The sequence below is a fragment of the Chlorocebus sabaeus genome, chromosome 8 (assembly GCF_047675955.1).
Source record: "Chlorocebus sabaeus isolate Y175 chromosome 8, mChlSab1.0.hap1, whole genome shotgun sequence".
Taxonomy (NCBI): Eukaryota; Metazoa; Chordata; class Mammalia; order Primates; family Cercopithecidae; genus Chlorocebus; species Chlorocebus sabaeus.
In genome coordinates, this window is record NC_132911.1 from 83,586,741 (window position 1) to 83,610,752 (window position 24,012).

The window sequence follows — 24,012 nt, forward strand, 5'->3', positions numbered from 1 at the left end:
ACAGTCAGTCCACACCCAACTTTTCCCCAACTCAATCTGCTTTAAGGGAAGGGTGGTAAGTGGTGGCCCAAGATGGCAGCCATCAAGCTTAGAGAATCTCTGGAAGCAGGGGTGCCTCCAGCAAGTAGACACTGAAAATAGGAGAGGGATGATAAGCCAGAGATAAAACTCAGTACTTACTTTGCTTCTGGTGCATGTCTACCCCTTCCTGGCACCACCTTGACACTCTACCCTCTGGGTCCACCTTCCTGAGATGGTACAAACTCTGCTTAGACAAAGCAGCCCATGTCCAAATGTGTTAAAGTTTAGTTTAAAGCTGCCTTCAAAAGTTAAAACAGAAGTGTAAAGCTCTGTGCAATTAAAAGTAATCAGCTTGTCTTGGAACTCAAAAGAATGTAAAATCCTATGAAAATTAAAAAGCAGTACCACAAGTTCCCCCCAAAAGTCCTTAGGTCAGTAACTGTTCCTGTTACAGGTAAGAGAGAGCTCTAGTGGATTAGAGGCATGTGTGGGTATCCAGTGGGCATGGTTTTAAACCATGCTCGACTACTCACTATCTGAGAATTCTTAAGCAAATTTGTTAATCATTTCTATATTACAATTTTCTCAGTTATGAATGGGAAAACAACACCTAAATCACATGGTTGCTAAGTAAGCAATTGATTGTTGAGCATTTGGTAATCAAAAATATTAATCCCCTTCCCTGATTCCCTAGATAAATGATGAAAATACTAAATAAAAATAATAAAAATTTTTAAAGTAAACATCTCAATTCTTATACTTCATTAATTTCTACATGTATTACAAACCTAGAAATTACTTGGAATTGAGGAAATGATTACTGCTCAATAATTCTCCATGGTAGAAGGAGAGTTGGTATCATATCCATGAGACAGCAGCCAATATAGTATATCTCCAAGGAAAAATCCATTCTATGCAGTGCCAGAATTTAATAGTTAAGCATTTTATCTTGGTCACAGCACAATAAGCAAGATGGGTATTTAAAATAAAAGTATATTTATCTTGCATATATTTCTTATTTCATGTTTCCCTGTCATATTTTATATCTCACCCTACTTCAAATACCTATATGCCTTCAGTAAAACTGAGCCGTCTTGCTTACCCAGGAAGGTTCATCATTCATTAGAAATAAAAAATGACTTTAGAAATATTAAAATATAAAAGTCTACACTGAGGTCTTTTGAATGCAGGAAAAAGAATTATATCACACACACACACACACACACATATACATGCACGCATGCATACACACGCACAGAACCTCTCGTTCTTTCTTAACATCAATCCATCAGTTTCACTCCCACCCCATATCACCTGACTGTGCACAATATCTTATTGCCACCTCCCAGTCTCCTCCATGCCTGGCACCCTCCTGGCTCTCCTGCTTCTACTTTAAACACCCTTCCTTCAGCTAGATCTTTTCTTTCAGGGATGCTCCAGTTACTTTCTTATCTGGATCAATTTAGCCTTCCTCTTCTTCACCCATTAGTGGATGAGCACGACAAAGACACTTGAGTCAAATAATACAAACAGAATATACCTTAGAGGAGTGTGGTGACAAAAAGGATATGGATACTTAGAGTTTAGGACTATTATCTCAACCACGCATGAAAGCAATGCCTTTACAATCAATAGTGTTTCAGGTACCAATCAATAATCTGTTATTGCTTTTTTTTTTTTTTTTTTTTTTTTGAGACAGAGTCTCGCTCTGTCGTCCAGGCTGGAGTGCAGTGGCCGGATCTCAGCTCACTGCAAGCTCCGCCTCCCGGGTTTACGCCACTCTCCTGCCTCAGCCTCCCGAGTAGCTGGGACTACGGGCGCCCGCCACCTCGCCTGGCTAGTATTTTTGTATTTTTTAGTGGAGAGGGGGTTTCACCGTGTTAGCCAGGATGGTCTCGATCTCCTGACCTCGTGATCCGCCCGTCTCGGCCTCCCAAAGTGCTGGGATTACAGGCTTGAGCCACCGCGCCCGGCCTGTTATTGCTATTTTTAAAATCTATAAGGTATCAGTAAAATGTAATTGCTAGAGCAACAAAGATATCTTGTGAAATAAAATTAGTATTCATCTAGCATCTGAGTACAAAGGTTTAAGGGAGGATAACTACTAATACCAAAGCATTTTAAGCATTTTGTTTTGCCTCCAAAATATCAAATCATGTAAATGTATGGTACATAAACCAGGAATTATATTTATGACATAGCTGCAGACATATTAAGAGAAATATGTGCTTATACTTACTAGTATAGTACAGTTCTTTTTCATATTAGATACTGTTGATGATAATCTGCATATAAAAATCCTCAGTATTTTTTCACATTTATAAGCCATAAAATACAGGTAATAAAATATGTTCTACTCTCTCATAAACATGGAATAGTGACAAAGGAGGAGCTTTATATGAAAGCACCATTACAATTTAAACTCTCACAAGGTCATAATATATTGCACTAGGCAGGAGAGTTCAGCTTTGAAAAAAATGTAGGCATTTCCCTTACTTATTTAAAAAAAAGAAAAAAAAATCTAATGAGGTTGTGGAATGCAGAGCCAAAGCATGAAGGTGGAAATAAAAGAATTGCAAGTCTTATGAACCAAAGACTTGGTTGATGATGTTTTTCAAAAAAGGTTTTGTGGTAAAACAAATAAGGTAAATGAAATTCAGTATTTAGGATGAAAAGTTTTTCTAACTTCAGGAACAACATTGAAGAAATATTGAACTAAGCGACTTTGAAAGAATCAAATTCCATTTGTTGAAATTTTTCTGAGAATGAATTTTTTTAAGACAGTTTACACAGTTACAGTGTGTATTAGTTATGGATTGTGACAAGCTATATTACAACTTACCCAAGATAAGAAATAAGGAGGCCGGGCATGGTGACTCACGCCCGTAATCCCAACACTTTGGGAGGACGAAGTGGGCAGATCACGAGGTCAGGAGATCGAGACCATCTTGGCTAACATGGTGAAACCCTGTCTCTACTAAAAATACAAAAATAATTAGCCAGGCGTGTTGGCGAACGCATGTAGTCCCAGCTACTCGGGAGGCTGAGGCAGGAGAATGGCGTGAATCCGGGAGACGGAGCTTGCAGTGAGCCGAGATCAGGCCACTGCACTCCAGCTTGGGTGACAGAGCGAGGCTCCGCCTCAAAAAAAAAAAAAAAAAACTGGACTTTGTGTCCAGCTTGCATAGCTGAAAAGAATAAAAACCTGCCCACTTAAACTCATTGCAAAAAGAAGATGTCACTCCTACAAATAACAAAGAGCCATGAAATTATTCTATCCAGAAAACTATATGTTTCATCCCTTTGGATAAATTTTAGAAGTGAACTACGAATACATACGGTGAGGACAGCCAGCTGAGAAGTCAAGGAGGATTTCTCAAACTTGCTGCTCAGAAAGATCATGCTCTCCACAAAACAAATAATAGCAGGCTTTCCAAGTCAACCTTGAATCCAGCTTTCCTTGATCTTTCCTTCTTGTGAACTCTCACAAGTTTACTATCTAACAATGAATTTGACTACTAGCCATATACCATCTTGTAGCAATATTTGTTATCATGTTCCTTGTTATTTATCATTCACCTACTCTGTTTGAGCCAGCTACAAGTCACATGTCCCATGTACTTTTTCCTATTTGATTTTTATAGCACTTTGAGACATGTCTCATTATTCCTGATTGACAGGAAAGAAATACAGAAGCCATGGAAAGTTGAGTGACTTGCTCCTGATCACAAATGTGGGCCAGGGAAGAGCCAAGTTTCAAATCTAATGCTCTTTCCACTGCATTCTAGATTCCTCATTTTGAACTTTTTTTTTTTTTTTTTTTTTGCACTATAGACTTTTTTCCACATTTTGAACTATTTTTTTATTTTTTTGCACTATAAACTTTTTTTTTTCTCTTATACCCAACTATACTAATGACTTCTTTTAGACTAGAAACTTGTTTCACTTACTTTGTCTTTCTTCGCATTGCTGCATTTTTGACCAACATGTATTGGGTACTTACTGGGTCAAGTACTGTGATTGTGCCAAGTATCTTATAGGAGGATTATCATCCTCATTTTTACAGGTGAGAAAGGAAAGGAGGTAAAGTCACAGCCGACAAAAATGGTAGCACCAGGATTTGAAACAAATCAGTCTGACCCAAGTTGACCTCGTTAAACACTGTACACATAGTCTTTAAGAGACATAGTGAGAGCTCTAACTGTGTTTGGTGATTTGATTATTATGACAAAGTAAGTAAGAGAAGCAGGGAGAATTATAAGAAATAAGGCTCCACAACACTTGGCTATAGCAAAGCCCCTTAAAACTTCAAAAGGTCACCCAAAGAATAAAGAACAGGCAGGGCTCGGTGGCTCATGCCTGTAATCCCAGCACTTGGGAGGCCAAGGAGGGTGTACCACCTGAGTTCAGGAGTTCGAGACCAGCCTGGACAATATGGTGAAACCCAGTCTACTACTAAAAATACAAAAATTAGCTGGGCGTGGCGGTTGCCACCTGTAATCCCAGCTACTTGGGAGACTGAGGCAGGGAGAATCGCTTGAACCCAGGAGGTGGAGGTTGCAGTGAGCCGAGATTACACCACTGTACTCCAGCCTGGGTGACAAGAGCAAAAAACTCTGTCTCAAAAAAAAAAAAAAAGAATAAAGATCAATTTGGAGAAATTAATGCTTATTAGCAATGTCTTGTACAGCACATCAGTTTCTCAATACATTATCTAACTCAATCCTTACAACAATACCCTAGCCCCATTTTGTGGATAAATATACTCATGTTCAGAAGGTTGAATAAATTATCTAAGGTTGAATAGTTCCTGACCTAGAGCTCGAATCTTCAGTCTCTATCATATTCTTGCCCTTACCCTGGGGTAACTAACATTCACTCACTAGTATAGGAGCTCAAATAAGCAAGAGAACATATAAATGAAGACAAAGGAGACATTCACCTGCCTTCTCTTTTCCTTACATAGAGAAGGTTGATTAACTGCTATTGTGAAGTTTCCTTTTGAAGGATAGAAATGAGAATACTTCCTTAAATTTTGCCTCTACACCAAGAAATTAGAGTGGTACCACCAAGTAGTTCCATTTTCAAACTATCACTGTAGCTAAAGCTGTGTGGTGAGGGCCAAGGAAGAGAAGAAGTATTCCTGCACTTCAAAATGCACAGAAATACCAGTCAGTAGCATAATATAAAGGAATTTAGTGGACAGAAGAGTTGACATCAATCTGGCTCCAGGTAGGCTCTTAACCCCTACCCTACACTTCTTCTTCATGGGGAAGCCAACTGGGCCACTGGAAGATTCAGCAGCTACCATTTGCAGCTAAGGGACAGCCCCTCCCTGCTTAGCAACCAATGAATATGCATTTATGGAACACCAGCTAACTGCAACACACACTCGTCGGTACGAGGGAAAATACAGCAAATGTTAAAGAAGATGCCTTCCGTTGCCCTCAAGAAACTTAAGTATAGTTGCAAGGAAATGATTAGCAGCAAACAAAGCCATAGAGAAGGGCTAAGGTCTGTGAAACAAGCCTGGAAAATAACCTTGTCCTTGAAAAAAAGAAAGAAAGAAAGAAAGAAAGAGAGAGAGAGAGAGAGAGAGAGAGAGAGAGAGAGAGAGAGAGAGAGAGAAAGAGAAAGAAAGAAAGAAAGAAAGAAAGAAAGAAAGAAAGAAAGAAAGAAAGAAAGAAAGAAAGAAAGAAAGAAAGAAAGAAAGAAAGAAAGAAAGAAGGAAGGAGGGAAGGAAGGAAGGAAGGAAGGAAGGAAGGAAGGAAGGAAGGAAGGAAGGAAGGAAGGAAGGAAGGAAGGAAGGAAGGAAAAGAAAAGAAAGAAAGAAAAGAAACTCCAAGCCCCTTGTGATGGAAACCATTAAGTTTGCTTCACTTCTGTTTTTAGGAAAATACAAACCCAGTCTTAATGAACCTCAAGGCCACAACTACTGGAGACATTTAGGAATTGTTACCACATTCTAATCTATATATCCTCTGGCCCTTCTTGTTATTATTTTGTAAAACTTTTGAAGATCTGAGCAATGTTTAAAACCATGAATCCCACTTTTTTTTATAAGTAATATTTAGGCTGAATAAACAAGAGAAAATAGGACATAAAGGGGAACTAACATTGTGCCTTCATTTATAATGTATTCCCAAGTTGTGAGTTTGGTTTATCAGCAATTTATCATGCCAAATTCCAAGTCATATTTATCTATGCAGATCAAACACTTGATTCTATTTTTGCCTTAATTTTTTGGGGGGGGGGTATGTTTATGACCAAGTCATATGGTATTTTCTGTGACAGATAAAATGCACAGGTTATTCCAATCTGACTCAGCCAGTCATAGCAACATGTAGTCCTTCTCATGTCTTAAGAATGAATATCAAGGATCCAAATGGAGTTCCAGATGGTATCCAAAAAGCTTATATTTTATGCATCACTTATTCTGTCTAACAGTAGAAAAAGAATATTTGAAGCCAAAAATAGACCTTACATGTAGTATGTGGAAGAGTAGAAATTGCCCTGATAGTTTAACAATTTGAAATTTGAGATATTAATTGCTTTATGAAGCATTCGTCACGTCATATATAATATTTTATGCCTATCATATATATACTTATTATGAAATATAAAGAAATTATGCATTCTATCTAACTAAGACTTTGTATCCTTGGCCAATATCTTTCCATTCTACCACCTCCACCTTAGCCCCTGGAAACCACCCTTCTACTCTCTGCTTCTACAAGTTCTACTTTTTTACTGAGATCACGCAGTATTTCTCTTTCTGTTCCTGGCTTATTTCACTTGACATAATGTCCTTCAGGCCCATCCGTGTTGTCACAAATGACAGAATTTCCTTCTTAAGGCTGAATAGTATTCCACTGTGTATATGTAGCACATTTTCTTAATTAATTCATCTGTTGATGGACACTCAGATTGATTCCATATCTTGGCTCTTGTGAATAATGATGCAGTGAACATAGGAGTGCAGATAATCTTTTTGACATACTGATTCCACTTTTTGGGGATATATACCCAGTAGTGGGACTGCTGAATCATCTAGTAGTTTTTTTTTTTTAATTTTTTATTTTTATTTATTTATTTATTTATTTATTTTGAGACAGAACCTTGCTCTGTCGCCCAGACTGGAGTGTAGTGGTGCCATCTAGGCTCACTGCAACCTCTGCCTCCTGGGTTCAAGTGATTTTCCTGCCTCAGCCTCCTGAGTAGTTGGGATTACAGGCACATGCCACCATGCCCAGCTAATTTTTATATTTTTAGTACAGACGGCATTTCACCATGTTGACCAGGCTGGTCTCGAACTCCTGACCTCAGGTGATCCATCCACCTCAGACTCCCAAAGTGCTGCAATTACAGGCGTGAGCCACGGCACCTGGCCTAGTAGTTCTGTTTTTAATTTTTTGAGGAACCCGCATGCTGCTTTGCATAATGGCTCTAGGAATTACATTCCACCAGCAGTGCCCAAGGATTCCGTTTCTCCACATTCTGGCTAACCAATCTCCTGTCTTTTTGAGAACAGACATTTCAACAGGTGTGAGATGATATCTCACTGTGGTTTTGATTTGCATTTCCCTGATGATTAGTGATCTTGTGCCTTTTTTCATATAACTGCTGGACATTAATATGTCTTCCTTTGAGAACTGTGTATTCAGGAGAAAATAACCACTTCTCAGAGGAGCTTTTATTTCAAAGTATCCAGAAAAAAAAAAATGTAATGGAAAATTTATCTTAGAGTAAGTTGTCTTTTATATTTTGACCCTATTTGTAACATAAACTGGATGACAAAAAACTGGAATGCAAAGGCTTCAGGAGGATTACTTACTTACATTGTATATTGCCTTAGGTTCTTTGCAGAAAATTATACTCATTAAAGTTCAAGGCTGTGATGTGATAAAACCTGTTTCAGGAAATGAGTCTACATCGCAAATCTTGAGGAAGTAACATTTGAGTTTCAAAACAAAAAAGCAATTTTCAATGTCATATCTAGGTTAACCCAAAAGATTTATTTCACCCTATTTAGCTGCCTCTGAAATGGATGCTGAAGATAATTACACTGTGGAACAGACAGTACGATGCTTCACACTCACCTCACAGGCTCTGTTATTCCCACATACTGCCAGAGATACTCCAAAATAAAATCACTGCAACCTTTTGTGTAATATCAGGCAGTTATAAACCTTGACAGTATTATTTTCTATTTATATATAGTATATGTTATATTTTACAAGTATAGAATATAACATATTTTATAAATATAAAATAGAATATATTTATTCTATTCTCTTTGACACAAAGTGACCATAAGACATATTACTTAAGTATGACTAGCAAAATCTTGGGGCTTGTCGTTCAGGTGGAAACTCTTACCTAACTGTTCAGTTTTTCTTCACTGCACCATTTACATAAGGCAAACTAATGCCACAAACTGTGCAAAACAATGCACAGTGTTTAAATGAGTGGCTAAAACAAAACTCTAATGAATGGGGTTTGAAAAAATGCAACTTTGAGGACACTGTTGAGTAAATGCTACACACTGCACATTTTACAAAATTTCGTTGAAGAACACGTGGATATTCTTTTTAGGATTATGGAGGGAAGCAAAATTTCGGCTCCTACATGCAGCTTTTGTGGCCTTTGTCTGAAATAGTTATCTTCCATTAATTATTTAGATATCATTCCTAAGACAACATTTAGGGAGACTGCCTGAAGTACAATTTGTCCACTACCCAGATAAGAATTCTTTTTGGTGGAACGTTGATAAATATTACTTGGCAGTAACACCAAGTTAAAATATTTGTTTCACAGTTGATGTTAATAACTATTATATATAAAGTGAATTTTATAAGGCATACTCAGATCTAAAACAGCAATAGGGAGGCTCTTCAAATCCATTGAAACCTTATACCAGCCTACAGAAGTAAGGTTTTTATGCAAATTCTCCAAGAAATATGCTCTGAACTTTTAATTCCTTAGATTGATAAAGGAATTAAATCATGATATAACTAATAGGTTTGTGGTACATATTGCTGCTGCTTAATCTAACTCCGTGTCTTCCCACTGTTCTATATAAATTTGATATTTCATTATCTGAAAACAGTCAACCCCATCCCATGGTGATAGCTCTAGGACTCCTTTTGAGTTCATTAAATCTGTATTCTCAGTCTCCAAACTTCTGGTTAATTCAAGCAGAAAAGTCAACTAACCCATGAACTGAAATAGTGTCATCTGAATATTTTTTTATTTTGCAGTGTGATAAAAGTCTCACACTTTTTATTTCTAAAAGTTTCTGCTTTCATTGAGAGTATAATAGGCAATCCACCCTTATGTAGTCTTATATACAAAGTCATAGTCAGGCTAAATTCAAACACCCATGTGAGATAGAAGCCAAGGTTTATTTTCTGGAGAAAAGTCACACATTACAACAAAGTCAACAATGAAGCCAGCATCCTTATCACTGGTGACCAAAACATTTGTGACTCTGGGCATTGGCCCCACAAATGCAATAATCATTCTGCATAGGAAGTAAGTTTTGCTAATTAAAAATGGATCTAATATATTTTCTACTCTTCAGCCAAGAATTAAAGAGTAATAGTGAGAAATTTAAATCACTTGGGTGCTACATTGAGCCATTTTGGAGAAACAGTTCAGAGAATGTCATGGCAGCCTCAAATTGCTGCTCAGGAGCAGCCCAGCTCAGAAGATTATAGGAAGGGAAGAGCATAGTCATTCTTACGTGAGAACTGTCATTAACCAGATGAACAGACTCTCCATTTTTCACCCTGGCTTTGTCTCATTTAAGTCCCAACCAATCTACCTATCATTTTAAGTTTTACTATCTGGTAGTATTTAGGGGCTTGGCGTGGAGAGGAAACCCTCAATACTCAGAATTAGACTTGGTGATAAAAATCTTGACACATAAACAGAATAAGGGCTTTCATTACTCCTTTAAACCACAGTGTCATTCAGTCTCCAAAAAGGACTGTAAGAATTTCTTTCATCAGGGGAAAGAAAAAAAGGACAAGAGCCTGCATGATGTAGCGGAACTCTCATTAAACACAGCAGGAGCTTTAACTGGAATCCAGGGTAAGGTGAGGTACCAGGTTAGAACAATTTACTGCTTCTATTACAATTTTGATCACAAGGACTGATTCATGTCATCTAGTTTCTTTTCCTTGTCACTATCACTGGTGCCAAGAATACATCAAATTGAAATTTAAGAGCCTCATATGTTTCTGTATAACCCAGTGATGGGTTGTACTGCTTTGACCTTCTTCAATGTCCCTTTATTTGATTTGATATCTATTCCCATAGAAAAACTATAATGCTTTGCTTGGTCAAAATATTAATCTTTCAAAACCTCCCTGGCTTAGAAAACCATAATTTCTGTAGAGAGAGACGGGTAGAATGTGGACTGAATCTAATTTTATTCTAAAGCAATTAGCATTACATCATCATAGCAGAAATATCTAGAATATTACCTCATGTCAGTGATCTTCTGAGATGTTAAAAAGGAGTATTTAAAAATCTGAGTTATTTCTTTTTCTTTTTAAATGTTACATCATTAATTACATATTCATCAGCCAAAATAGTTTATGCTCCGAATTTGAGCCGATATAATATATAAGAAGTGTTCAAAATGAAATTATTGGCCGGGCGCGATAGCTCATGCCTGTAATCCCAGCACTTGGGGAGGCCGAGGCGGGCAGATCATGAGGTCAGGAAATCGAGACCATCCTGGCTAACACAGTGAAACCCCGTCTCTACTAAAAAATACAAAAAATTATCCGTGCATGGTGGTGGGCGACTGTAGTCCCAGCTACTCAGGAGGCTGAGGCAGGAGAATGGTGTGAACCCGGGAGGTGGAGTTTGCAGTGAGCCAAGATCGTGCCACTGCATTCCAGCCTGGGCGTCTCAAAAAAGAAAAAAAAAAAAGAAAAAGAAAAGAAATTATTTTAGTCTATTTTGTCTTTTAAAAAGAATATCACAGGGATGGACCTCCCAAAAGGATTTTTAAATGGGATTACATATCTGACTTTTAAAAAAAAAATCTGACCTTGAATTATAGTGCCCCAAAGTAAGCAAACTTCCAAACACACACAATATGATCAGAATTGAGTTAAAATTATCATCAGGGGCTTAATTTCTGAAATTAAAAAGGAAATGTTATTTCCTTACGGAAAAAAAAAAAGGAACCAGAAATGAACTGCAAGGTAGCTGATTTCTGTCTATGTTAAGACTTAGGTAATGAGAGAAAGAGAAAAGGGAGGACGGAGTTAGGAGAAGAGCAGCGTTTAACAATTGCGGGTGCAAGACTCAGGTCTTTTTAGAACCCATTTGCAGAGAACCTGGTTCCTCCCATTAACTGCTGCCATTTTAAATCCTGGCAGCAGCTCTGAGGACTGCAGGGTCCATAGCCAGTGCCCCACTCTACCCAGTTTAAAGACACCACTGCCTGGAAATGACAGGGGTTTTTTTTCCTAAGGAAAGAAGTGCTTTCTGCCACTGTATATATAAGCTGGCAAGCTTCAAATAAAGTGCTTTTGTCCTTTCTGTCTATCAGAAACCGTGCAAATCGAATTGCCGTAAAACCAAGGGCAAGAGACATCTATCCTGCATTCTTTAGCATCTGATTTTATCCTTTACTTTATCCCCAGGCACTTTTCAAAAGGAAAAAATGAGGTTGCATTTAAATTGAGTATTTAGGACTTACCAAGAAAACCTCCCACTAGGCTAATATGATTGCAGGGAAAACAAGAGAAAGGAAAAGTGGAAAGGGAATGTGCTAACAGATCTGGGCCTCATCAGCAGAGCCGTCCTGAACACAAGGCCATGGTCAGCCATCTGGTCCTGCAAACGACGTTTTCTTTATGGTCATTAAGAACACCAATGTGTCGGGACACGAACAAATATTCCTTTCAGAGATTATGACACATTTTCTCCCAAAGTAGTATCTTAATGACATTTCCAGAGCATTCTTTACTATCTTTTGTATGTGATCAGGAAGTCTAATACATATCGCTACTTCTTTTACAAAACACAGCATTAGCCAAAACTAAGGTGTCAAATAAAATTTTGCCTAGGATGAATAAATGGAAGAAATTCTTATGATACTGCACTATCAATTCCAAATTAAATAACAACAAAATGATAAGTGTTAAAATTCATGTTAATGGTTGTTCCCACACAAACTGGAAAAAAAAATCTTTCTGAGAAGAGTCTTTCACGAGTTAATCCTACCTTTCAAAGTGTTCAATGGCTCCAAATTCAGTTACTGTTCCCTATCAGTTCTTCTTTCATTAAGTCTCTTCCCTTTTTTTTCTCTTTGCACTATTTCCCTTAGCCAGGTACATAACCTGATGTGCCTTATTCATTTATGTCTTAAGTTTGTTTCCTGATGACATACCTTTCCAGCAATGCCATCTGGGGAGTTTGGGCAACTGTACCACGTTAGGAGGAAACCCTTCTTCACAGAAGAGTGTGCCTTTGCTTCAGGGAAGCAATCAGGATTTACTTGGACTGTGGTTGCAGCTCACTTTTAAGGATCTCCCTAGAATGCAAGCAACTCATCAATGAGAATCTGTGCAGTGGCTGTCACTGGGTAGCGTCATGCTATGTGGAGTCATAGCCTTTGATACAAATAACAGTAAAGATAAGAATGCTATTAAAGGAATCACCCACAGAGGTTAACTGGGTTTTGTCTCCAGACCACCTGGAACAAGAAAGAACATTTTTATCAGTCATTTTCTTAGTTTTAGCTGCTAAAACAAAGTACCATAGACTAGGTGGCTTATAAACAACAGAAATTTATTTTTTACAGCTTTGGAGACTGGAAGTCTGCGATCAGGCCACCAGAATGATCAGATTCTAGTTAGGGCCCACTTTGGGTTTGCAGACTGCCAATTTCTAGTTGCATTTTCATGTGGCAAAAAGAGATTGAGCTAGCTCTCTCTGGTCTTCTTATAAGGACACTAATCCCATTCATGAAAGCTTCACCTTCATAACCTAATTACTCTCCAAAGACCCCACCTCCAAATACCATCACATTGGGAATTAGATTTCAAATACAAATTTTGGGGGGACACAAATATTCAGTCCATAATACTAATGATTATTCATTACACATAGGGCTCTAAATGTGCTGGCTCCTGACAATTTTTACTCTAAACTCTCTTTATTAGCTTGTCAAGCATAATTAGGGCAGTGGCCTTAGTGAAAATTATTGAATTGTATTTCCTAAGGACAGATATTGAGGAGTTTTTCTTCACTAAAAATTCATGTTCTGCTACAGCTTTCATCTGTTCCTATTTTGTGAGATGGAAAATCTTTTCTTTTATTTTTATGTTTGGATTGACCCTTCTTAATAAAGTCAGCATGTAATATGCTTCATATGCTTCTAATATGTGCTTAATTTTGCAAAATGTTTTGGATACCAGATTGCATTTCTCTTCCAAAAAAAGGTACCAGCCTACAAAACCTTGCTGTTATTGTTTTCAATTAGTTCATGGAATTAAATGTATTAAATCACCAAATGTTTTATCCTCTGGCAGAAATTATGATTCTCACTGAACATCCATATGAATCTGGATCTGGCTGGGCCTTTATTAAGTGACACAATTTCACTAACCGAATAAACAAATGATACAAAGAAATTTGGTTTAGCCTTCTAAAATTCCAACGGTGTTCAATAAAGTGTCTCAGAATGGGTGTTCCAGGACTTTTATGGCACAAGACAAAATGTATTGCTTATTTTAAGAAAATAAGCTAAATAATGAGGAGATTCTTTTAGCAGATCCTCAGGATGTGTTAGGTTGAATCATAGGCAAATGATATTTGATCTTTGCACCTGTTAACACATTGAACCTCACCCTAGAAATGTAGAGCTAGAAGAAAGCCTTCTGGCAGTTTTAAAATAGATTGATTTACTGCAATTTATCCAGAAGCTTCACCGTTTTCACTGGCTACATGTGACTTTGGCCTCTGTGGAGCTATATCCTCATTTGTAAAAGTGGTGGTGAGGTAGGTGGACAGTTGACTAAATAATCTGTTAGAATAATTCTAATACCTGTGGATCTAAAGCATCCAGGGGTTGAATAGGTTTCTTTCTGGCCAAGGAAAGATGGACCTGTCAATAATACCCAAACTTATCTTCTGAGAATCCTCTTTCCCAAGATACCCACTCTCCCTTGGGTTATATTATCGTAATGACCAGAAGCCCCTGCCAAGAGGCAACTGTTAACCTGGGAGGTCTATATTTTAGGTCACAGTCATCTGCTTATACTTTCTCACAAGTTAGTGCACAGTATACCCATCATTTTCTTCCACTTTCCTTAATTTATTGATTTTACTAATTGCATAATTAATAAAGATAAGATTTTACCTCCTTGCTCCCATCTGGTAGTTTGCAGATACCTGGCCTGATGATAACTGACAGTGATGAGATACTCACCAAGTTTACCGGGGCAGGAGGCCTCCTAGAGGAAAATGAGAAAATGAAATGGGGAAAGGGAGTGAAGGACTAAGGAGGTGACAATCTGGACTCTTGCAATTGCATGGCAAGATCGGCACCCAAGCTGGGCTGCAAGGGAGGGAAGGAGATCCTCATCAGACGTAATCAGAGCTCAGATCCAGGGCTTTGGTGTGTGTAGAAAGAGGGAAAGACAAGAACTTAAAACAGAGCTACCATTTGACCCTGCAATCCTATTACTTGGTATATACCCAAAGGAAAATAAATCCTTCTACTAAAAAGACACATGCGCTGGTATGTTCATGGCAGCACTATTCACAATAGCTAAGACATGGAATCAGCCTAGGTGCCCATCTATTTAGGTTGGATAAAGAAAATGTGGTAAATATACAGCATGCAATACAACATGGCCATGAGAAAAAATAAAATCATGTCCTTTGCTGGAACATGGATGCAGCTGGGATCCATAATCCTGAGTGAACTAACACAGGAACAGAAAACCAAATACAACACGTTCTCACTTATAAGTGGGAGCTAAACACTGAGCACACATGGACATAAATATGAGAACAATAAGTTCTGTGGACTACTAGAGGGGGAAAGGAGAGAGGTTTGTAAAACTACCTATCAGATACTATGCTGAATACCTGACTGATGGGATCTGCACCCCAAACATCAGCATCAGTAATATTCCCATGTAAAAAGACTTCACATATACCCCTTGTATCTAAAATAAAACTTGAAATTAAAAAAAAAAAAAAAAGAGGCTGGGCATAGAGGCTCACACCTGTACTCCCAGTACTTTGGGTGGCCAAGGTGGGCGGATTGCTTGAGCCCAGGAATTCGAGACCAGCCTGAGAAATCTGGTAAAACTCTGTCTGTACAAAAAATACAAAAATTATCCAGGCATGGTGGAGCGCACCTGTAGTTCCAGCTACTGGGGAGGCTGAGGGGGGAAGATCACTTGAGCCCAGGAAATGGAGGTTGCAGTGAGCTGAGATCACACCACTGCACTATAGCCTGGGTGACAGAGCAACTCTGTCTCAAAGAGAAAGAGAGAGGAAAGAAAAAAGAAAAGATGGACAGATAAGAAAATGCCCTTGGAGATTAAGAGAAAGCAGCAACATAGGACCCTGGATAACGTGTTTGTTTAATAACCATCCTGATGAGTTCTCTGACTATTCCCAAATGAGTACGAGGCAATTCAGGCTGAACCAGCAGAGGAGCCCTCCAGAATCTTATTTATGTACAACAGACTTGCATGCACATTTACTAGAATGAGCCCTTCTCTCTGGTAGTCATGTCTGTTTCCACTGATTCCATCTGTTTCCTCTCTCTCCCTCCTATCCTGCTAGATCTTAATTCCTTCGACCTTCCCTGTTTTTCTAAGTCCCTTTCTTTCCCTTGTTCTTTAACCTGCTATACTATGCAATTCATGTCCTCTGCAATAAGGAACATGCACTTCAGAGTTCTGTTGACATCTTGTATTGATTTATATTTAGTGAAAGAATGCAAAGGAGTCTACCTGGCAATATTCACTCTGCAGGAAGCAATAATTATTATTCAAATTAAAAGAAGCAGTAAAGGGAAATTCAGAAAAAGTGAAATATACTAATCTTCAGCTTTTCATTTCAGCCTACAAGGAAAAAATGAAGGAGCTGTCCATGCTGTCACTGATCTGCTCTTGCTTTTACCCGGAACCTCGCAACATCAACATCTATACTTACGATGGTGAGTTACCTATGATAGACATGCCCCTGCTAGCTAGATCATTAAGAAAGGTTGATATATATTTGTTTCTCACAACTCCTGATATAATCATATCAATATTTTGTAGATCTCACTATTGACTTGCTGTGTCTAGCTATTATGTCCAATTGATTACCTATTGCTCAAAACAGTTTGAATTTGGTGCTAATAACAACACATCAATGTCTGTTAAGAAATGTGGATGGATTCTTATTAACAGCCACATACAGCATATCAACATCCACAATATGTCTAAGGCCTTTCTTTGCAAATAATATAATAGGCTAAGACGTAATTGGAGTAGATCATAATTTATAAGAAAATGCTTTATACTTAGAAAACTCAAGAGAAAGAATCAACAACCATCACTGTTTTTGCTTTATTGTAGTCTTTATATAGTTTCTATATTTGGTGTATACATATCAACAAGCTAATGATAGTAATAATCATTGACTCAATAAATAAAACTGACTTATGACTGAGGCCCTAGATAAAGAGATTCTGTAAAAAAAAAGCCTAAAGAATTAGCATGGCAATTAACATTATTGAGGTGCAACTCTTTAGGTTTGATTTATCCTGATTCATTTTGCTTACTTCGGCTCTGCCACAATCCACATGACCTTGGACAAATGGATACTTGGATTATCTGAGTCTCATTTAACTCTAGCATCTTTCTCTTGAGGTTGTTGTGAGGTTTAAATGGTTTAATGCAAGTCAAATACTCAAAACCAAGCCTAGCTCTTTATGTCACTCTACAATGATAGCTATCATTATCAACATCATCCTTACCTAATTGAGTTAATTTAACTAAAATATTTTATACAGTTCTATGTATCCTAGATATCCCTAAGGCATATTTTGCTAACTCTCAGGCTCACAATTATTTTTCTTTTCCACATATGTAAAGAAAGACATTAAGGACAAGACAAACTGACCTTGTGGCGGTTAACCCCTTCTGTGCCTTTAAAGCCTATTCGAGGACTCAAAGGCATTTTCCTTCCAAAGTTGTTCTATCATGGCACAAAAATCATAAATGCTAGTTAACTGTTCCATAAGGAAGTGTTCTCCATGTGAAAGGAATTCTGTCTCCAAACAAAACATTCATTAGAATGCAGGGCCAATGCCTACTTTGTACAAATTCATTCGGTCAGCAAATAAATTAGACAGACCTTTATCATTTGCTAGATGTAGCTGTGACAAAGGATCCAGCTATGTTTCTTACGAGACTCTAATGTCTAACTATGGATTGTCACTGAGGATCCAGAGTTCAATATGGCGTAGTCCTCACCTTTAAAGAATTCAGGGCTTAGTAGAAGAGTCTTACATGAACGATCAGAATGTAGAACACAGAGTAGTTAGGACAAAGGAGCCAGGGATGGTTTTTGCTCGGTTAGGGATTGAAAAAAGGGGAAGAAAAAATGTGAAGTTATGTGTGAGCTGATTCTTGAAATAAGCTGTTTTTATTTGCCTGTGTTCTCTCATAATCCTTTTCCACAGGCTTCTATAATTTTTATTGAGCTGTATTTAAAGTTGAAGTTAAATAGACAATTCAACAGTGCTTGTAAACTGTGCTTCCTAAAAGAGTCTGTAGAGAATTTGAAATTTCTGCAGTCTTTAACTTGACCTGATATTTCTATGTTGGATAATAATGTGACTTGTTTATTACAGGCAAACATTATAACAAGAAATTATTATTATTGTTTACATTTGTAAGCACTAAGTATTTGGCTTGTGCTTTGCATTCAGCATCCTTTATCTTTTAATCTTCACAACCACCTTAGAAAGAAGGTACTCTTTTTACTTCCATCTTTTAAATGAGGAAACAAAAGCATAAAGAAGTTAATTAACTTACCTAGTGTCACACAGCTATTAAGAGGGGCTTACTATTTGGATGCAAATATAGGCAGTTCTAATTCCAGAGCCTCTAACCTAAGCCATTTAAAACACTATCACCTTATCAAATAAGCTGTTTTTATTTGCCCTTGTTATCTCATAATCCTTATCCATAGGCTTACATACTTTTTATAAAATTGTATTTAAAATTTAACTATCATCTTGGATGCCATCAGGAAAATGAAAAACATTTTTACATTTGTGAAGGAAAAAGCCCACATCATTTCCAATATACTTATTGAGTTAGTTTTATCTAGACTATCTATTAGCAGCTAAGGATCTGAGGTCAAGTCCTGCCAGTCTGGCATTTTACTTGACCACAGCTTCTGTGTGCACTAACCAGGCTGCTAAAAGAACATTAATGGGAGCAGAACCTGCTGGCTTGGTTGCCACAACTTTAAAAAGATATTAATAAATTAGAGAGCACTTAGAGGTTAGGAAATAATACGGTGGTAAAGATCTAGAAACGGTGTCATTCTGGGGCACTTGAAGATGTTTAGCCTGGGGGAACAACTTGAAATGGAACATAACTGTTTTCAAATACTTGCAAACTGGTGGTGCACCACAGAGAACGGCCTAATCATGGGTAGCTTCACACCTCAAACAAGGATCAGTGGGCTAAAACCAGAGAGATGGAGTTTGGTACTCAAAGAATGCTCATCTGAAATTGAGGGCTGACCAACGAGGTTCTTTTAAAAATCATTATATTTTACTAAATTGTGAGTTCTGTAATTATAAATGTCCTAGCAGGTGCTAGTTATCATCTTTTCTATTATAAATTATACTATTTTATATTATAATTTCTATTATACAGGCTTAAAACATAAGAGTCTGATAATCTGCTTATCTTTAATACATAAGCCACTGATAGAAAAAAAATGGCTAACCATTCTTCAGTTCTTTTTCTTAACTGACAAATAAAAATTGTATATATTTGTGGTGTATGGCATATTTGGAATTATGTATATATACATTAGAGAATGGCTAAGTCAAGCAAATTCATGTATGAATTACCTTACACACCTATCATTTATTTGCGATGAGAACAAAAAATCTACTCTTTCAGTGATTTTCAAGAATACAGTACATTGTTATTAACAATAGTTAGCAGGTTGTACAATAAATCTCTTGTGGCCAGGCGCAGTGGCTCATGCCTGTAATCCCAGCACTTTGGGAGGCCAAGTCAGGCAGATCACGAGGTCAGGAGTTCAAGACCAGCCTGATCAACATGGTGAAACCCTATCTCTACTAAAAATACAAAAATTAGCCGGGCGTGTTGGTAAGCGCCTGTAATCCCAGCTACTCAAGAGGCTTAGGCAGGAGAATTGCTTGAACCTGGGAGGCGGAGGTTGCAGTGAGCCGAGATAGCACCACTGCACTCCAGTCTGGCAACAGAGTGAGACTCTGTCTCAAAAAAAAAAAAAAAGAAGAAGAAGAAGAAAAAAGAAGTATCTTGCATTTGTTCTGCCTGTTTAACTGAAATTATGTATTCTTTGACCAACATCTTCCCAGTCTCCACCCCTATCCCCTGGTAACCACAATCCTACTCTGCTTCTCTGAGTTCAATTTTGTGAACAGTCCACATGTAAGTGAGATCATATGGGATTCGTCTTTCTGTGCCTAGTTTATTTCACCTAGCATAGTGTTCTCCGGGTTCACCCATGTTATCAAAAATGACAGGATTTCCCCCAACTTTTTAAAGGCTGAATAGTATTTCATGTGTATGTGTACAAATTAGATTAGTCGATGTTGCCCCTCCCTTCTCCACCACAGTGGCTCTTTCCCTAGCTCCAGCCGAGGTACACTAGAAGAGGATATTCTAAGCAGCCACAACACAGGAGCAAAGACATTACAATGGGGTGTTGGCCTATTGACCCCGTTAGACTGTAAGCATCTTGAAGACAAGGACCCCATCACAGAGTGATGCTGTCATCCCTGGAGTGGACACTGTGCATGATTGATGACTGGAAGCAATGAATATACAGAAGGGCAAGACAGAAATCAGCAGGATGCTTTGCATATCAGCAGTGACTTTGCCAAATATGCCCAACTGTTCAGGGAGTTATATTGGTTCTAATGTAGCTTCTGTGATTCCTAAGCACAGGAATGGTGATAATATATATAATGGTGTATGCATATATATTCATATCTATATAATGATATCTCATTATATGTGAGAACTGGAGGACTCCATTATTTTTCTCGTCTAACCAAAAAGTGCCTACAGCTATGATAATTTCCAAAAAAAATAAATCTGTGCTGCTTGATTTTCATGCAAAGCTCATATTTATTCAAAAGGGAAATAAAGCTTAATTTAAAATCAATTTAGGCTAGGTTTTTCTAAGTATGCTTACCATTATTCAACTCCCTATAGGTATTGTCAAATTTCCCAATATTGTAAATATTCTGTTAAAATATATCCATAGTTATACTAAAGACAGAGAGGTCTTATATGTTCTAAACAACACAGAGTAAATGCTTATAAACAGCATTTTATTCCTATCTCCCAGAATAACAACACTACTTCCAATTGCTGGAATCTAAATTATTAAAATAAACCCATGCTGCAAGCTTTATATGCTTAACATTTCTCAAATGTTCATTTTTCAGATATGGAAGTGAAGCAAATCAACAAACGTGCCTCTGGCCAGGCTTTCGAGCTGATCTTGAAGCCACCATCTCCTATCTCAGAAGCCCCACGAACTTTAGCTTCTCCAAAGAAGAAAGACCTGTCTCTGGAGGAGATCCAGAAGAAACTGGAGGCTGCAGAGGAAAGAAGAAAGGTAACTTTTTCCACAGGTTTTCCTTCACTCTCTCCCTCCCCTGCTCCTCCCTCTCACACATGTGGGCACACACATACAGAGAACAATGGCAGCTGAACCTGCGCCATCCCAACATGTATAGGTTTTCAGTAAACACAGAGCTAGGCTAGTTGGGGTAAAAAACTGTAGATAATATGCTAATTTTAGGCTAGCCAAACCAGAGCTCTCAGAAACCCAAAGAACTTCAGTGCTGTAGTGCCCCTTCCCCTATATTGAATCCCCTTATTATAAAAGCCTCCCTTCCCTAGACCATCAGGCAGACGCACTGTAGAGAAAACACAGCCCTGTCAAACTCCAGTGGTGGGGAGGGGAAGGAGTGCTGCTTCCTCCCTCTCAGGATCTGTGTTGCCCCCTGTGTCAGGCGTGGTTTTCCTTAGAATTACAAATTACCAGATCTTCCTCCAAGATCTTTCCTGCCCGGATGCTGTTCTCTTGTTCTCTTGGCCACAGGGTAAGGGCCAAGAGCTTGCCCCTTTCCTCCTCAGAGTCCCACTGCCTGCCCTGGAAGTTGGTCCTTCCAAGATCAGGACCTTCTCTGAGAGCTTTGAATATGTTCTTTATCTTTTTCTAAGCCTTGATGATTTTTTTTTCTCTTTTTGCCATTGGTCCCTGCTTGTATTGAAGAGTTTTCCTTTTGCCAAATTTTTAATTTTCCATAATCACATGGCTAAGAGCCAAGGGTATTAATATTTGAGAACATTCAGGAATCCTAGGGACTCTGTACACAGACAGAAGTTGTCTGAATGTGCCTGTTCCAACCATGTGGTTATGGTAGTTAATCCCATCAAGGTACTCTTGATCATCCAAAAATTGAATTATTTTAGATAATTCATCTCCTACATTGTATTTCCCATTACTTTTTATGATACAATTTTAGAATCAGGTAATCACTAAGAACATGTTTCCTGCTTTTATGATGTTGTGTTTTTGATGTTTTCTGTAATTTTATATACATTTTATATACTATACATCTGTATAGTGTTCTGTAATAGAACACTATGCTAGGTGAAATAAGCTAGGCGCAGAAAGACAAATCCCATATGATCTCACTTACATGTGGACTGTTCACAAAATTGAACTCAGAGAAGCAGAGGAGGATTGTGGTTACCACGGGTTAGGGATGGAGTCCGGGAAGATGTTGGTCAAAGAATACATAATTTCAGTTAAATAGGAAGAACAGTTAAATAGGAAGTTTTATGATGTTGTCTGTAAAAAGTCAGCCAACACTTTGGACACTTCTATGTTGGATAATTAAAAAGAGAATGAAGATAGTCCTTCTCCTAAAGATTGAATTCTCCAAGAAAGAATGCAGGACAAACACAGATGTGCTGTGTATAGTATATGTGCATATATCACACATATATGTACACAAATATGTGTATTATCAAATAATGAGGCTCAAACGTTAGAAATCCTTAGATTAAATTTTCTAAACAAGAAAACACTAATATTTGTAGTTGAAATAAAATCTGCCTATGATGTGTAACATGCTGATCTCAATTTTCACCTAAAAGTTATGTTCTTCAAATGTCTGATGAGTATTTCATATATATATATAAAATTACAACGATAATTGGTATATAAAGATATCTATATTATAGATATATATAGCTATCTCTATATATTACATATACCAATTATAGATATAGATATAACAATATATGTTATATCTGTGATGTATATATGTGATGTATATATGTGTATATACTGTAATTATATATAATATTGGTATACATATACCATAATTACATATTAATATGTGTGTGTGTATATATATATAAAATACTAGTTATCGTTGTTCTAGATTTAAAAAGCAGGAACCTGAGCTACTAACTCGACTATATATATATAGGAAGTTGCTTTAAAACATTTATATCAGTTTTTTGCTGTTATTTATAGTTTATTCTCATAGTAAAGCTAAAATAAATTATTCAAAGTTAGCAAAACTTTGCTGCCAACAGATATAAGCAATGCCTAAAACAGTGGAGAGCATGTTGCACCCAAAGCAGTTTAAGTTCTGACCCAAGCACTGGCATCTTATAGGCAATAGGTAGAGATGTGAGTCATAGGTTGACATATATTGAGATGCTGTGACTTGATTAGAATACAGAGCCAGTGACTGAGGTGAAATTAAAACTCAAACCAAAATTCAACATCCTGATTTAGGATGTTGCTGGTGTTTCTAGGTAATATACTTAATTTGAAAGAAATAATTGAGGATAAAAAAAGAACTGGGATCATCAAAATTAACTAGGTGTTCTTATAAAAGTCCCTGAGGTTACTAATTAATGAATCTAATAAAGCTCCTGCACCCTGACAGCAAGAAATTATCAATGATTATACATTTAAATAATTGAATTGAACTAGAAACCGGCCACATGGTTAAAAGACATTTACAAATGTAATCATCCAGTGTTATGATGCCCAGAAAAAAAGTATTCCTTGGAACACTGTAAAAGCCGTATTCCATCACCTTTCCAGTTATTTGTTAAAAATTTTGTAATGCAAAAATCACCATACAGATTATGTCCTAGTGGTCGAGTTTTATTTTTATCTTTTTATTTTTTGTTGTTAATGGTAGAGTTTTAATTAAAAGAAAATACAACTAATTGGCAGCAAGTGCCAACTTTAAAAAATCACTAATTGATTTTACTCTTTTGGGTTATACTGACTTAATTAGCACTAATTTAAAGAACTATTAATTCTCTTTTAAGAGTCTTTAGCAAGTGCATATATCTCAGTAATTATGTTAGTAAGGACATGCCTATAACCAAAACCCAACTCAACTAGTTAAAACAAAAAGCAAATATGGAACCAAAAAGTCTAGGAGTGGCGACAGCATTAGGAACAGCTGGATCCAGGGATCACAGTATTATCAGAAAATTTTCTTTTAATGTCTGTCATCTCTTCCTGCACTTAATTGGTTTCATTACCAAGAAAGTTAAATTTCAATAGTCAGTTCCAAATTATTTTTCTCGCAACTTAGTGACTCTGGCAGAAACAGAACTTCTTTTTCCCAATATTTAACGAAAGTCCTGAAATTGAGTTTCA

The 24,012-nt window shown here is 37.3% G+C and overlaps 1 protein-coding gene across 1 annotated transcript in view; it reads left to right on the forward strand.

Moving 5' to 3' along the window:
• The window catches only part of STMN2 (stathmin 2), a 55,888-nt gene that overhangs the window by 10,639 nt on the left and 21,237 nt on the right, over positions 1-24,012 (forward strand). The window contains exons 2-3 of the mRNA XM_008000946.3: positions 16,133-16,228; positions 20,750-20,922. Coding sequence (XP_007999137.1) covers positions 16,133-16,228; positions 20,750-20,922 — 269 coding nt within the window. The remainder of the gene's footprint in view (positions 1-16,132; positions 16,229-20,749; positions 20,923-24,012) is intronic.